General features: G+C 50.1%; 1 protein-coding gene across 1 annotated transcript in view; it reads right to left on the minus strand.

Annotated features, from left to right (window-relative positions):
- CAMK2A (calcium/calmodulin dependent protein kinase II alpha) overlaps window positions 1–15,978 on the minus strand; it is a gene marked incomplete at both ends in the record, with an annotated part of 64,156 nt that overhangs the window by 31,372 nt on the left and 16,806 nt on the right. Inside the window, 3 exons of the mRNA XM_080698492.1 lie at window positions 321–375; window positions 7,452–7,511; window positions 15,261–15,355. Of these exons, the coding sequence (XP_080554618.1) occupies window positions 321–375; window positions 7,452–7,511; window positions 15,261–15,355 (210 nt within the window). The remainder of the gene's footprint in view (window positions 1–320; window positions 376–7,451; window positions 7,512–15,260; window positions 15,356–15,978) is intronic.

The following is a 15,978-nucleotide window of genomic DNA, read 5'->3' on the forward strand; positions in this document are numbered from 1 at the left end:
CACTACCAATCTGGGAACCACCAAGTTCTGTCGTTTCATTACTGCTCTAGCAAATCAAACACGTTCCTCAAGGAAACATTATATTGCTGCCACGAATGGCAAACCAGCATCACTGGCCACAAATAGAAGAGAAACAAAAATAAATGCATGATCACAGTTTAAAACGTTTGCTGTTTTAGCTAGGGAAATCGGCTTGCATAGCTCGGAATGCAGGCCTGCCACATTTGGGGAACACTGGACCTGAAAAGAAAATCGGGGGCATTTAGGACCCTGCCTGGCACCCCTACACTGTGCCACAGACCAGGTGGGGCCAGACTCACAGGTCGAAGATCAGGTAGTGGTGTCCCTCCTCAGAGATGCTGTCGTGGAGTCGGACTGCAGGAGGGAGAGGCAGCTGGTTACAGCTGGACACACCGCTCCCCACCCTGTCACCCCTCGCACCCTTATGTAACCAACATCCTAATATCTCAGCTCTGAGCACGAACTCTGTGCCAGGTGCCTTGATGAAAACCCATGCAAGGGCTCACCTCATTAAGACCTAAGCCATTACTGAAAGAGGCCTGGCTGAAGACCAAAGAGGCTGTCTTGTCAAAGTCTGGTCCCCTCCTCTCTGCAACCCATTATTTTGTTGCTGGGCAGATGGGAGTTATATAAAGAGCCTGTGGCTCCAGTCTCTGCCATAAAATAACTGTGTGACTTCAGTTAAGTTGCTAATCCTTTCTGTGCCTCTTTCTTGCCTGGATCACAATAATGATTCTCTTGGACTTGAAAGATTGTTGTGAGAGTTCAGTAAGTCATACAGATGGTGCTCACTCAGCGCTGGCCCTGAGCTGATATCTGTGCTCTGCTCCCAGGGCCAAGGACATAGAAGAGCCCCAGAGTCTGCAGAAAGAGGCAGCAGTGTCCCTGAGCCATCACTCCTCATTCACCAGGGGCAGAGGCCAAGCTCCCAGGAGTCCAGAGCTCCCCCGATTATCCCCTGAGCTTTTGGAAGGAAGGCCCAACCTGTTTCTTTCCTCAAGCCCCCATTTCCCTCTCCCTTTCTACCTCTCCCATCACCTTCCAAGAAAGAAAACAGTTCAGACATGAAGACATCGCTACCAATCTCACTAACCTGCACGGAAGGGAGGAGCAAGCAGGGTGGGGTCTGGAGGGAAACACCAAGTGCTGTGCGCATGTACGAGCGTATCACTTTGAATCTCATTATGCTCAATCATATGTTGCACCAATAAAATTACTTATAGAAAAGAAGGAAGGAAGGGAGAGAGGGAGGGAAGGGTGGACCAAAGCCTGACTCAGAGTCAGACCAAAGGGCTGACTCTGAGGCTGCCTCCTGACAGCCAGGGGCCGAGTTCTCAAGGGATAGGATGCCCGTGCTGCCCCACACATCAATGCAAAAATGTCCACGGTGGTTGGGGCAGGGGTGGGTTTGGAGAATCACACTCCATCCACACTGGGAAATTACACAGCTGTTAAGATAATGCAGCAATTTCATAGGCACTGGTTGGCGAGCATCTCCAAAGTATAGCCTTCGGTGAAAATACAAAATAATATGTATTTAGGCTTATTGATGACCTAAGTCTTGCTAGACGACTACAGAGAAGTGTGCAATGCAGTCGTCTTTGGGAGGAGATCTGGGGAACAGGGTCGTGGGGAAGACTCACTTTTTTTTGGATTGTGTGTGTGTGTGTGTGTGTGTGTGTGTGTGTGTGTGTGTGCAGTATTGGAGAGGCATTCTACCTCTGAGCTCCACCCAGCCCTATTTTTTATTCTTTATTTTGAAACAGAGTCTCACTAAATTGCAGAGGGCCTCACTAAGTAGCTGAGGCTGAAATCTGCGCTCCTCTTGTCTCAGCCTCCCAAGTACTAGGATTACTATCGTGCACCACCACGCCCGTGTGCCATTGAATTTCCCCCTTGTGCATTATTTCAAATTCAGTATCAGGTCCCCCAAATTTCTGAAGCTCTGGTATTTGGAAAAAAATTTGGAAAATGAGTTAAGGAATGGGTGTCAGCCCCAAATAGGTGCCTCTAGGGGACAGGAGCTGGGTGCCAGAGATAGAAAATGATGGGGACACAGATTTAAATGAAAATATAATGTATTCTTAAATGATACTACATATTGATAAATAAAACTGAAAGATGTTTTAAATATATTTCAAAGCAAAATCTTAAGATTCATAGAGTATATTTCTGCTTTAATTTGTCAACATTTTTATTATTTTTAAAAAGTTACACATACAGTTGAGTGAACATCCACATTCTCACCACTCAGATTTTATCATTAGTATTTTTTATACTCACCGTACTACATTTTTATCCACTCCTCTGTCTACTGATCTGTCTTAAATTTGAGTGCATTTTTGTGTATGTGTGTGATGCTGGAGATTGAGCCCAGGGGCATTCTACCTCCAAGCTATACTACCAGCCCAATTTTTTCTTTTTTGTATTCTCTATTTTGAAACAAGGTCTCACTAAGTTATGGAGGGCCTCACTGAGTAGCTGAGGCTGGCTGCGAACCTGTGATCCTCCTGTCTCAGCCTCCCAAGCACTGGGATTACAAATATGTTCCACCACGCCCGCCTTGAGTGCATTTTAAAGTCAATACTAATTTTCTAAATGCAGTTGTGTTTTTCACTATATCCTTTGTTTATAGAATCCAGCAATCCTGCATCAGTGCCCTACTGAGATTCCCCCGTGAAGAATCAGTGCCTCCGTCCCCAGCTGCTGGAGGTGCTGGCTGCTTGCAGTACCCGAACTCCTGTGCTTCTAGGAGCCTGACCTGACATGATACACACACGTGTGACTGAGAAGGTCCAGCTATCACAGATCAGACGGAGGCACCTAGCATCCAGTTTAGCTCCAGAAGGGACCTTCAAATGATAGGAGCTACTTCGTTGTCTTCCCATTTCTTTCCAATAGACATGGTAATTAGAGCAGAAAGGTAGACTTGTGACTTGTGGAAAAGACTCTTTTCCTCCGAATGACTCTCAAGGAGCAGACCCTTCCTATCCACTCTGGCAGGAGATGGTCTTAACTTCCTTTTCCTCAGTGTGAGAAGCTCAGAGAAGCCATATTGCAGATAGAACCATTTCAGAAAGGGGTTTTAGAACTGGGTCAGTGATGACCTTTGCAAGAAGCCTCAAGAAGATAGGGGTCCTAGACCCACCCTCTGCTCAGGGCCTCAGCCCCCGTAGAGAAGATCCCCAGGGCTCAGGGGAGGGTCTGTGCGCTGTTATAAAAGGTTGCCTGTGAGTCGCCAGATAGGTGGTGCACAGGATGGATTTCAGACCCTACTTAGGCAGTACATGAACTGCCCAATGGAACAGGAGTCAGCCTCAGCCCCTAAGAGGGAGTGGAATCACGGCTCAGGGCCCTGGAGACAGAACTCCTTGTGGTGCTGTGTTCGCACTCAGCCTGAAGGCTGCCCTGAGGAACGTCTCAGCAGAGCCCCGAGCGAAGGCAGGACACAAGGGTGCTGGCTGCAGCAGCCGTCCTGCCTCCTGGTGGACTCACTGTGTGTGCCCACTGAGCTACACGCTTACTAGACTTTTTAATAATTGTCATGGAACAAACAAATCTGTAACCTAGTTTTCATTTATGTAGCTGGAGTCATGAATTTCTGACATTGTGATATTTCTGACGATTATAATTTTTGTCTTGGGAGTTGAAAGTTGTTCCTTTGCCTGTGTCCCCAACACAAACTCATGATATCTACTTGGGAAGCCAAATGGAAGGACAGGACATGTGTTCCACAGTCAGACTTCCCGAGTTCGCCTCCCAGACCCACCTCTTATGAGCTGTGTAACTTTGGGCAAATAACTTCTCTGAGACCCCATTTCTGTGCTTCTGTGCATGTGTACGTGTGTGTGTGTGTGTGTGTGTGTGTATGTGTGTTGTCAATTGAACCCAGGAAATTCTACCTCTGAGCTATACCTCCAGCCCTATTTTTTTTTTTAAGCATGGTCTTACTTAGTTGTGGAGGGCCTCACTAAGTTGCTGAGGCTGGCCATAAACCTGTGATCCTCCTGACTGTTTCCCAAGTATTAGAATTATAAGAGTGTGTCATCATACAGCTTGAGACCTAATGTCAAGAGTAGTGCTAATAAAACTGGCCTGCCCTGGGAAACAGATGTGATTTAGCACAGTGGCTGGTGCCAGGAGCTCAGTCAATGAAGATACTGTCATCTTTACCTCTATCTAGCCAGCCACACTTTCCCTCCCCACCATCCAAGCTCTCTGCACCCTAGGGTGGCCTTCTGGGATCTGCCCAGCACAGATGAACAAGGGACTGTCCTCCATTCTGCAGGATCTGGCAGATAAGCACTTGGGCATGGATGCCCAAGTAGACCAACCTCTGCTGAGCTGGGGACCTCCCTGCCCTGGTTTCCCGGGAGGCTGGGTGGTGGCCACACATAGACAGCAGCCAGTCGCTGTGCCTAGATCCACCAAGCAGCCTGAGTAAGAAGCAGTCTCATATGTTGAGGTGCGGACTCACCTCTCTGCTTTGGTGTCCACATCCCTGCCTCTCTGCACTTCATTGGGCCAATCACAACCTACCTGAAGCAGCTGCTTGGAGGACCAGTGGGCGGTCCTCTGAGGGCCCTGCCTACCCTGGCACAGCTCAAGCCTGTCTGGGGTTCCAGGTCCCTGTGTGCCGGCCACGCCCTCCCCAGGCCCAGCCCAGTCTCACTTCCCAGCACATCCTCAGTGCCTAGCAGAGGCCTTGCTTCTGTGATAAGGACAATGGTGGAGACAATTCCTTTTTCCTTTTTCTTTTTTTCCCTTTAGTACTGGAGGCTGAACTCAGGAGCATTTTACCTCTAACCTATATTCCCAGTACTTTTTATTTTTTATTTTGAAACAGGACCTCCCTAAATTGCTGAGATTGTCCTTGAACCTGTGATCCTCCTGTCTCAGCCTACCAAGTAGTAGAACTACAGGTGTACAACACCACACTGGGCTAATAACAACCATTTCATCTTTCTTTCTTTTCCTTTCTTTTCTTTTTTTTTTTTCTTTTTTTTTTTTTTGGTGCTAGGGATGGAACCAGGGGCATTCTACCTCTGAACTACACCCTAAACTCTATTTTTAAAATTAATTAATTAATTATTTTATTTATTTATTATTTTGGTGGTACTAGGGATGGAACCCAGGGGCTTTCTACCTCTGGGCTACACTCCCAGACCTATTTTATATTTTATTTGGAAACAGGGTCTCTTAAGCCAGCGAGGCTGGCTTCGAACATGTGCGATCCTCCTGTCTTTGCCTCCCAAGCACGGGGATTACAAGTGTGCGCCACCACGCCCGGCTATTTTATTTTTATTTGAAACAGGGTCGCACTAAGTTGCAGAAGGTCTCACTAAGTTGCTGACGCTGTCCTCAAACCTGGATCCTCCTGTCTCAGCCTCCCAAATGCTGGGATTACAAATGTGCTCCACCATGATTGGTGATAACTACCATTTCTGAGGTTTACCATGTGCTAGGCTTTGGGCCTAGGGCTTAACTTGCACTATCTCATTTAACCCTTCCACCTGTCCTAGACAGGGGGTACCATGGTTGCCCCCACTTTACAGAGGAGGATACAGAGCTTCAGAGGTTCACAGTCTACGCAAGACAAAAGACAAACACCTAGAATGTAGCAGAGCTTAGACTGAGCCCTTGTGTCTGACCGCAAAGCCCAGTCTCTTAACCATTATGTAAGACCGTGTTCCCACTGAAGACCTGCAATGTCAGTGGCTCAGAGCAATGATAATCCTCTTTTTTTTGGGGGGGGGCGGAAATGCCAGGAAGTGAACCCAGGGACATTCTACCTCCAAGTTACACCCCATCCCTATTTTATTTTTTATTTGGAAACAGGGTCTCGCTAAGTTGTGGGCAGAGAGGCTCTGTAACTTACTGGCTTTGAACCTAAGATCCTCCTGTCTCAGCCTCCCAAGTCCTGAGATTACAGGCTGATGGCAAACCTGAGATCTTCCTGCCTTAGCCTCTGAAGTACTGGGATTACAGGCATGTGCCACCACACCCAGCTATTGATAATCTTATGGAGTCTCCAGTGAGGGTGTCTTCAGATAAAGTCATCCTGTAGGAAGGTGCAAAGTGGGGGGAGGAGGGTAATAAAGCAGTCACCTGGGGCTGTCTCTATTTAATCATAATACCCTACGAGGTAGGTGTAATTTCCCTTCTCCAGGTAAAACTGAGCTTCAGAGCAGTTAAACCATATGTCCAGGGTCATACTGCAATTAAGCAGCAAACCCAGGATTTGAGCGGCAGACAGTGAGCCCCAGAGCCCATAACTCCCCATGGTGACTGGGAAGAGGGAGAGGAGGGGCAAACAGAGGAAGCAGCCCTGACCTGAGACAGCTGCCCTAGCGCAGCAACACATGGGCCACAGGTACCGCCCGCCACCCCCCTTCTACCCCCTCCCAGCTCACAGGCTCCACGGAGATTGCAAGATCTACAATCAGAGGCCCCTCAACACCCTCCATCACTCAGCTGGGGGTGGAGGCCCAAATGGGCAGCAGTGCCCGCGTGGGGACAGAGCCCAAACCAGGGCCCCTCCCTGTGGCAGGACCGGGCTGCTCCTCTCCTTGGCTGGCCCTGGGCTCAGCTGCGGCTGTGCAGGGGAAGGGAGGCTTCTGGGTATAAATAGCAGACAAGGCTTCTCCCTGCAGGAAAGTTAACCCTTGGGGGCCTGGGCACCGAGAGACGCTTCCCTCCCCAGAGTAAAGGCGTGCTGCTCTGGCAGGTGGAGCCATCCTCAGAAGCACTGGAGACTCCACCCATGCTCTTCCCCGGAAGCCATGGGAACTGCAAAACCTCAGGCCCAATCCCAGACCTGTGAGTCAGAAGTTACCTTTCCAGAAAATACCCAGGCTGTTAAGAAGGACAAGCACTGGTTTACCCAGCCCTCCCTCTCCTCACGAAGATGGGGAAAGTGGCTCAGAGAGGGTAGCGCTCCTGCCTGAGGTCACACAGGAGCCTGACAGAATCAGACATGAGAGCCGCATCCCTCCCCACATAACGGGGAAGCCTGGCCGGCAGGACCAGGCCCTGCACGGAGCAGGGGAGGGTCAGCAGTGATGTGTATTTGGGGCCTATCCCTTGGGGTGCTGCTCCCTGGCTCCTTAGGCTGCCCTGGGACCTCAATCTACCCTGAGGTGAATCCAGCTGGCACAAGCTTCTGAGAGGTGGGCAGTGGACAGTGGTCTGGGGAGGCGGCCACTCTGGTCAAGGCCGAGCTTTCCCTCCCTGGTCTATCTATCTTCACCTTTCTCTCAGCTCTGGGACCTTTCCCTAAACAGCTTTCCCAAAGGCGCTGCCACAGCACGGGTGGACGGAGGAGCCCTTTCTACATCTTCCCCCAAACAAGCAGGTCTCCAAGCCTGTGGAGGCCATCAGAGATGCCCTCTCCCACTCTCCCGCCACCTCTCCTGAGAACCCCGGCTCACCGATGTTGGGGTGCTTTAGCAGGCGGCAGATGCGGGCCTCTCGCTCCAGCTTCTGATGGTCTGAAACACAAACATTGCAGTCAGTCCCAGGAGAGGGGCGACCTCGGGCTCCGCCCCAGCCTCCCCGCAGCCTCTTCCTGCCTCCATCTGCCAGTCTGGGTGAGCCCTCCCCTGCTCCAGGCCTCAGTTTCCAAGGCTTTTGAGTGAGGTGCTTCTCCAAGTCCCTCCTGCATAACAAGCCCAAGTACCACGCAGCCTGGGATGAGGAGCTGGCCCCTGCTGCCCCTCCTACCCTACGTCCTGTGGCCCAGCTGCAGGGGCTGCCTCCTCCACCTCACACAGGTGCCCTTCCTCTGGGAGAACCACTTGCTCCCAGAGCATCTCCAGCCTCCCATTACTACACATCCAGAGATGCCGCAGGCTCCCAGCAGCCTGGCAGGGCCTTTCGTGCTCTCAGGGCCCCAGCAGCATGCTCCTCTGTCTCAGGAATGCCTACATCCTTGGGGACAGTAAGTATCTTGCCCCTGCATCTACCCCAAAGGCTGGCATATAGTAGGTACTCAAGAAATAGCTGAATGAAAGAACAAATAATCGAATGAGTGACACTTTCTAAGGGAGTGGCTATTCCCTCCAAAAAAAGCTGTCCGAATTCCCAGAGCCAGGTCACTTTCAGGAGTCTGGGGCCAGAGACAGAGAGCCCCCAAGGCCCTGCAGGTAGGTGGCAGCCTCTGGCTGGTTCAGAGCCCGCACCTTGCACTCCAGGACCTCTCTGTCCAAGGCCTGAGTCTTTCTACCTACCTGGGAGAGGGGCGTCGCTCATTTGCTGGCTGTGACCTCTGACCCTTGGGCTGCTGGGAAAGTACCCAGGCCCCGCCCTCAGTGTCTCCACGCCTTGGACTGTGGACAATGCTGTCGCAAAGGACAACGAAGCTGCAGCCTGAGGAAGCCAAGGTCTGTGCCATGGCAGGGCTGGCCTGCAAATGCATCTCCCAATTCCCTTTCCACTGCTTTTCTCACAATTGAGTAGTCAATTAAAATGAATTTTTAAAACAAAATGGTTAAAGAGAAACTATTAGCAAATGTAGATTTCCTCTATCCGAAATACTTGGGATAAGAAATATTTCAGATTTCAGGGTTTTTTAGGATTTTTTACATATTTGCATGTAGCCGGGCATGGTGGCGCACACTTGTAATCCCCGCGCTTGGGAGGCGGAGACAGGAGGATCGCGCAGTTTCGAAGCCAGCCGCGCTGGCTTACAAGACCCTGTTTCCAAATAAAAAAGTATAAAAAACAGGTCTGGGAGTGTAACCCAAGGCAGAAGGGTTTCCAGGAACCCCAGTACCACCAAAATAAATAAATATATATATATATATATAAATATTTGCATGTAGATAATAAGATATCTTGGAAATAGGACTCAATCTAACCACAAAATTTATGTTTCATATATAATCTGAAGATAATTTTATACAATAATTTAATAGTTTTGTGCATGAAACAAAGTTTCACAATGTGGAATTTTCTGCGTGTGGTGTCTTATCTGCTCCCAAGAAAGTTTTGGATTTTGAATTTTCGTATTAGGGATGCCCCCACCTGTACTTGATGTATACCAGGTTCTGTGTTTTATATGCCTTTCAGGCCCTCGCAGCAATCCTTGGAAGGCGGTGCTATCATTTTTCTGGCTTTGCAGAGGAGGAAACAGAGGTATACAGAGGTAAGTACTTAACCCAAAGTCACACCCTCGGCGAGCGGTGGGCAGGGAGACAAGCTTTGTATCCAAGTAGTCAGCCCCCAGAATTGGGCTTTATACCCTGTGCTAGTCTGTCCTCTCTGGCCAACTGAAGCTGCTGCCTCCACCTGTCCCCATCTCCTGGTGAGAAGCCTGGACCCACAGAAGGGATGCAGACTCTCAGGGGCTGACCAGGACTGGATCCCAGGTTACTGAATGGCTCCTCCAGAGCGGGCAGTCACTCAGGAGGATAAGGATGGGGAAAATCCCAGCCCTTGCCCTGGGCAGCCGGCCCCTTTCCCCTGCCCCTCCACTACAGCATCACTGGCTGCCCTGCGCAGCTCAGAGAACAAGATCAACGCGGAACTGTGGCTTTGCCACCAGCAAAACAATTAAGTCCAATTCTGTTTCCATAGGTCGGCTCCCCAACAGAAGCCTTCATGCGGGCTGGGGGTACCCCCAACTCTTCCTCCTCTCAGCCCCTTCCATGTCTCCCAGGTAGGGGTGCTGGTTCCTGGGCAAAGGAAGAACACCCCTCCAGAGCTGGCTGAGGAAGGCTGGGCTTCCTCCCTGTTCCACCCATGCCCCACCTCACCTCCAGCAGAAGCAGACATCAGGCAGCTCAAAGTTGGGCCTATCAGAGGGAAGAGGGGCTTCTGGCCCAGGCCACAGTCAGAGGGTGGCACCAAACCCAGGACTATGATGTTTTCCCCATGTGAGATTACCCAGGAGCACAGTCCTACTGACAGGACTGAGAGAAAAAAATGTTGGTCACACAGCTTGTGTGTGTGTGTGTGTGTGTGTGTGTGTGTGTGTGTGTGTGTGTGTGTATTTTACTGGGAATTGAACTAAGGGGATTTCTCCATCCAAGCTACACTCCCAGTTCCATTTTATTTTTATTTTGAAACAGGGTCTCACTAGGTTGATGAGTCTCACTACTTGCTGAGGCTATCTTCGAACCTGTGATTCTCAGCCTCCCAAATTCTGGGATTACAGGTATGTGCCACCATGCTTGGGGTAGCTTTAAATTTTGACAAGTTAAACCAGGCATGGTGGCGCACGCTTGTAATCCCCGCGCTTGGGAGGCAGAGACAGGAGGATTGCGCAATTTCGAAGCCGGCCGCGCGCGCTGGCTTAGGAGACCCTGTTTCCAAATGAAAAATTGTAAAAATAGGTCTGGGAGTGTAGACCAGAGGTAGAAGGGCTTCCAGGAACCCCAGTACCAGAAAAAAAAAAAAATTTTTTTTGACAAGTTCCCTGACATCCCTCCCTGCCAGAAATGCTGGGCATCATTTTTTGTTTGTTTTTGTTTTCAAATCTTATCATCATCTTGTATCTTGTGCATGGTGCAATAGCCCTGCATTGTAACTTCCACTGTTAAAGGCGATTATTGTTAAATGTAAACATATACATTATAATTTTATAAACCTGTTTGCAATATTTTCATTGTCTAATGGACAGATAACTTCAAGACATATAGGAGCTGTGTTTTTCTTGCTCTCTCAGATCTTGCTCCGTTATGTAGATGGGGAAACTGAGGCCCAAAGATAAAATAATCCCTTTATCAAAATATCTTGCCTCAGCGGTATTCAAGCTATTTTAGAACCCAGAGCTCTGAGGATCCCACCCCAGCCAATTGTTCATGTCAGCCAAGTAGCTTTTTTTATTTTGTTGGTCCTGAGGACTGAACCCAGGGGCATTCTACCTCTGAGCTACACCCCCAGCCCTGTTTTTTATTTTATTTTTTGTTGGTGCATTATAGTCATACATCTTATTGGGGTAAAAGACTTGTGTGGACATACATGTACACATCACCAATTTAACCCCTACCCAATTCCCACCACATTCCCTCCCCATCCCTCCTTCCCTTGCTTGGCTTAGTGGTTGACTTCGATATGTTTAAGTACATTGTGTGTTTTAGAGAATTTCCTTCTTCCCCTCCTCCCATCCCCTCATTTAGGTTGTCTTGTTTGCCCCTCTATAGGATTTCCTTTTTCATAATTTAGAAACAGGACCACTAAGTTGCAGAGGGCCTCACTAAGTAGCTAAGGCTGGCCACAAACCAGGATCCTTCTATCTCAGCCTCCCAAGTATTGGTGTGACAAGCATGTGCCACCATGCCCAGCTATAACTCTTTTTAAAATATAAATTAGATACTGTCACTCCTTGATGTCAAATCCAACAGTTTCCAATGTCCTTATAACACAAACCAGACTCCTAAATACCTGGCTGGGTCCTGCCTCATCTCGGCCAGGAAGCTCCAGCCACACTGGCCTCCTCTGTGGCCGCAGGCACTCAGAACTCCTTTCCCACCTCAGGACCTTTGCACATGCTTGCCCTCTCCTTGGAACGCTCTTCCCCCAGGACTGTGGCTGTCTGCTCTTCATGGCGCTGGTTCTAGCACAAACCCACCTCCTTGGAGAGCTTCCTTGGCTGCTTTGCCAAGAGTCCCTTGTAGTCCCATCACAGCCTCACTACCCTGTCCTTTATAGCCTTTAAAACACTCTCCACTACTAAAACTGCCCAGCCTGCTTGTGTATTTAATGTTCTTTTCAGTGTCATTCCTGAGAAACTGGGCTTAGTGAGAATAAGATGTTTCATGTTAGTCATGCTATATTCCCAGGCCTAAGATCTGCTGCTGAGCAGCTCATCCAAGGCCCCGGTGCAGGGGCTGGATTTCAATCCACGTTCATAATTACTACTCGATATTGTCTCTAATCCTAATAATCAATTAGCTGATCAATCCATCTGTCCAGCTCGGCAGAGCTTCACAAGGTGAGAGAGCTCAGGGAAGCTAGGAGCCTCCAGCTTCCTCCCGGGTATCTGGTCCTGTTGTCCATCTTGGGAACCTCCTTTCCTCCCTGAGCGGCCGGTTCATCTCCAGGGGGCTGAGGTTAAGTCGGTGGGCGCTCTCGAGTGGGGTCCAGGGACTCTCCAGTCCCAGCAGGACCTGGGGAAGTATAGTCACACAGGTCTCTGCTGCCAGGAGGGACAGGCCCCAGCAGACAGATGGGCGCGGGATTCTGGCAGGAGCCACGTGAGCCAAGAAAAGAGGACCCAAGTCTGTGCACGGGGCGTGTCTCCTCCGTCACAGGGTATCCAGAGGCCTATTGATCCTGGGAGGCTGGAGAAATAATCCCAAGGACAAAGTGCCAGGCGAGGACTGGGGAGGATGTCAAAGATGGCTCCCTCGTGGGGAGCCCCTGGAAGCTCAGGAGCAGGGGAGTGAGCTCCTGCCATGCTTCCCAGGGCTTGAGATGGTCAGCAGAGAGCCTAGGAAGTGACCCCTCCATGCTAGAGTGGAGTGCAGAGCCCGAGGTCATAGTCCCAGCCAGTCTCCCAGTCTCCCTGGCTTTGGGCTGCATCAGCTATACCCATAAGCCCAGAGCCCCAACAGTGTTAACTCTTACCATGCTGGCTGCAGGGAGGAAAGGTGTCTGGGCGTGAAGAGCTCCAGGTAGGGGAGGCAGCAACCTACCTAGCAACTGTGACTGATGTCTACCAGGCACGGGAGCCTGCATCTCACTGTATCCTTCACTGAATACAACCTCAGGGTGAAACTTAGCTGCATTTTTTAAAATCCCAGAGCCAGGCATGGTGGCACATGCCTATAATCCCAGTAATTGAGAAGCTGAGATAGATGGATTGCTGAGTTGAAGACCAGCCTCAGCAGCATAGTGAGACCCTCAGCTACCCATCAAGACCCTGTTTCAAAATAAAAATAAAATAGGTCTGGAGGTATAGTTTGTAGGTAGAACGTCCTGGGTTCAATCTCCAGTACTAAAACCAAACAAAAAAACTTCCAGAGCTGGGGAGGAGGGATTTAACAAGGTATGAGAAGCAAAATTTTCTTTTTCTTTCTTTTTTTTTTTATTTCTTATACTGAGGATTGAACCCAGGAACATTCTATCTCTGAACTATACCCCCAGCCCTCTTTATTTTTTTTTAAATTCTGAAATAGGGTCTCAGTAAGTTGCTAAGGCTGGTCTTGAACCTATAATCCTCCTGTCTCAAGTACTAAGTTTATAAGAGTATTCCATTGGGCCTGCCTTAAATTTTTACTTTTTTTTTTTCCAGGTCTGGGGAAAATTTTTACTTATCATTTTATTTGTTTATAGTTTTTTGAACTATACTATGAGCATGTTTTTGTTGTTGTTCTGGTTTGTGCCCCCAAATGCACACACCTACCCCAAGACTAATTCTAAAATGCATACAAAAAAATGTCTCCTGGGTCTGAGAACCTCTTACTGGAAGAGCCCAGGGAGGATAGGGCGAAGCCACAGTCCCTGGGAGGGGTGGACAGCCACCCCAGGTGGGCACAGCCCCTGCTGGGAGCTGCCAGAAGTCCTCCAAGGAGTGCCAGCAGGAGAGGCTTAGAGTGTGTTGCCAAATATTCAGCACTAAACCCCCTGGAGGCACTGAGAGTGGCAAACAAAGAATCCTGCTAAAAGAAGCTCGGCTCCTCCTCTCCCGCTGGGGAGATGAGTCTGGCAGTTGGCAGACTTCTTCCAGAATGTTCCCTGATAAACTCCCCGCCCCCATCCCCCGCACTCACCTAGGCCTGGGCCACCCTCCTTCCAGGAGGTCAAAGATAAAGAAACACCTGGGGGGGGGGGTACTACGCAGGGATGCATAGGCACCTTCCCCCACAGCTTTCCCCACTCTCCCAGGCACCTACTTGTCTTTCCGTGTGTGTGTGTGTGTGTGTGTGTGTGTGTGTGTGTGTGTGTGTGAATTGCCCCCAACATTGTGGTGAAGTGGCCCAAGCCTCCCACTCTGCAGAGGTCGGTAACTAACAGCAACGCTGGGCTGGAGAGATGAAAGGCAGCAACAAGGAATCCAACACAGGACCTGCTGGGCAGCTGCGGGGAGCAGCGTGAGCTTCCTGTGTCAGCGCGCGCAGGACCTGCTGCCCTGGCCCAGGCGCAGCTGCGGACAACACCTGGACACTGCCTGCCCCTCACGTGGTGCCCCGTGGACCGCGCAGCCCACAGCTGCCCCCTCTTCACCCAACAGAGTTCTCCCCACAGCAGATGGGCTCAAAAGTAGCTATGCACTGTTTAATCTGAGATGGATAAGGACAGCTTTGAAGATAACCATCTCCAACACACTGTGGTCCCTGCCATCACTGCCCTAAAACACACGCCAGTGGCAAGAAGCTTCTTGGGAAGCCTTCCCAGCTTCCACATCACTCACCTGGGCAACTCATTAAAATGCAGATTTGGGACTTTTGGGTCTAGAATGGGGCCCAATACTTCCTAACAATTTCCCGGGGATGCTCATGTTGCTGGTCCAGATCACTTTAAGATCTTCGAACTGTGGTTCTCAAGACGTTCTATAAATTAGATCCAGCTGGGAATCTTTCCCCAAACCAAGGTCTCATCGTAGGCCACCCGCTTAGGGGCCAGAGCGTGGGCTGGTGTGGTTGAAGCAGAGCACCCCTGGAGTTCTGCAGACCACTCTCAGAGCCCTAGAGCAGGCGCTGTCCCGGGTGCTGAGCAGAGAGCCTCAGTTGAGACCCAATCACCCTCTTGGAGCTTACAGTCATGAGAGGCAGCTATTAAACAAGGAGCCAACCTAGCAAACAGGGTAAGCCTAGGTCAGGGGAAGAAAATAAGCAGTGTGAAAAGGAGAAAATGGAGGACCCCCCACAGGTAGAGAGGATCAAGGAAGTTGTTCCAGGATGTGCCATCGATCTGAGACCTGAAGGTTGAGAGAAGGCCAGCCAGGTCTGCAGCTGGGTCAGGACACTGCAGCAGAGGCAGCAGCAGGAGCAGGGGTCTGGAGGTAGGAGATGAAGGGTCATGGCAGGCGGGGGAAAGAAGTCCCATCAGGCACTGTGACCCTTATTTGGTGGGGAACAGAGAGCTGGGCCAGCCTAGGAGAGACTGTGGCCTCCAGCCTGGATTCACCAAAAGAAGAAGGGCTCTATGATTATCATACCTTCAGGAAAAAGAGGCTCTAACCCTGCCCTCAGTATCAGCAAGGGGGACAGACTCAGGAGGGAGGGAGGACGGAGAGCGGCAAGGACGAAGGAGGGCGGGAGGGACGGTACACCCCAGCTGGCTCAGGCACCTACCTCTGGCTGACAGCTTCTTGGTGTTGATAATCTTAGCAGCATACTCCTGGCCGGCCAGCACCTTCACACACCTGCGCACAACGGAGAAGGCTCCCCTAGGAGAACAGAGAGAGCAAAAGAGGTGAGGGGGGCCCCAGGGCCACACCTTGGAGACACTGGCATTCACACAGTTGGACTATTCTGGTTGGGAATTTACCAGAGGAGCTCCACCCCACAGAGGCGGATGCTCAGCTGAGGGCATCAGGGCCAGAGAGACCCAGAAACTTGGCCTCGCTCAAGATGAGCTTCCTGGAGTCATCAAAAGTTAGGCTCACCTAGTTGCAAAACTGCAGAATCCTGCAGTGCTGGAACCACAGAATCCAGGTCTCTGAAAATCTTTAGTGTTTTTATTCTTTGAGTTGGTAAGACATTGACGTGGCTCAGAGTTCAAAGGATACAAAAATGTAGATGGTGAAGTCTCCCTCCCAACCCTGTACCCAAGCCTCCCCCGAGACGGCCACTGCGGCTGGTCCTCAAGTCTCTTTCTGCAGGTACCCTCCCCGACACGAAGGGCACATTGTTCCATACCCCCTTTTTACCAGTTCATAATATATTTCAGAGATGCTCCTTCATGTCATAACATAAAAAGAGCTCTTTGTTATATAATATGCAATTGTATAGCTGTCCTGTGCTTTACCTAGCCAACCCCTTATTGAAGGGCAATTGGGTTAGTTCCTAT

This window comes from Muscardinus avellanarius (genome assembly GCF_963383645.1).
Source record: "Muscardinus avellanarius genome assembly, chromosome: 7".
Classification (NCBI taxonomy): Eukaryota; Metazoa; Chordata; class Mammalia; order Rodentia; family Gliridae; genus Muscardinus; species Muscardinus avellanarius.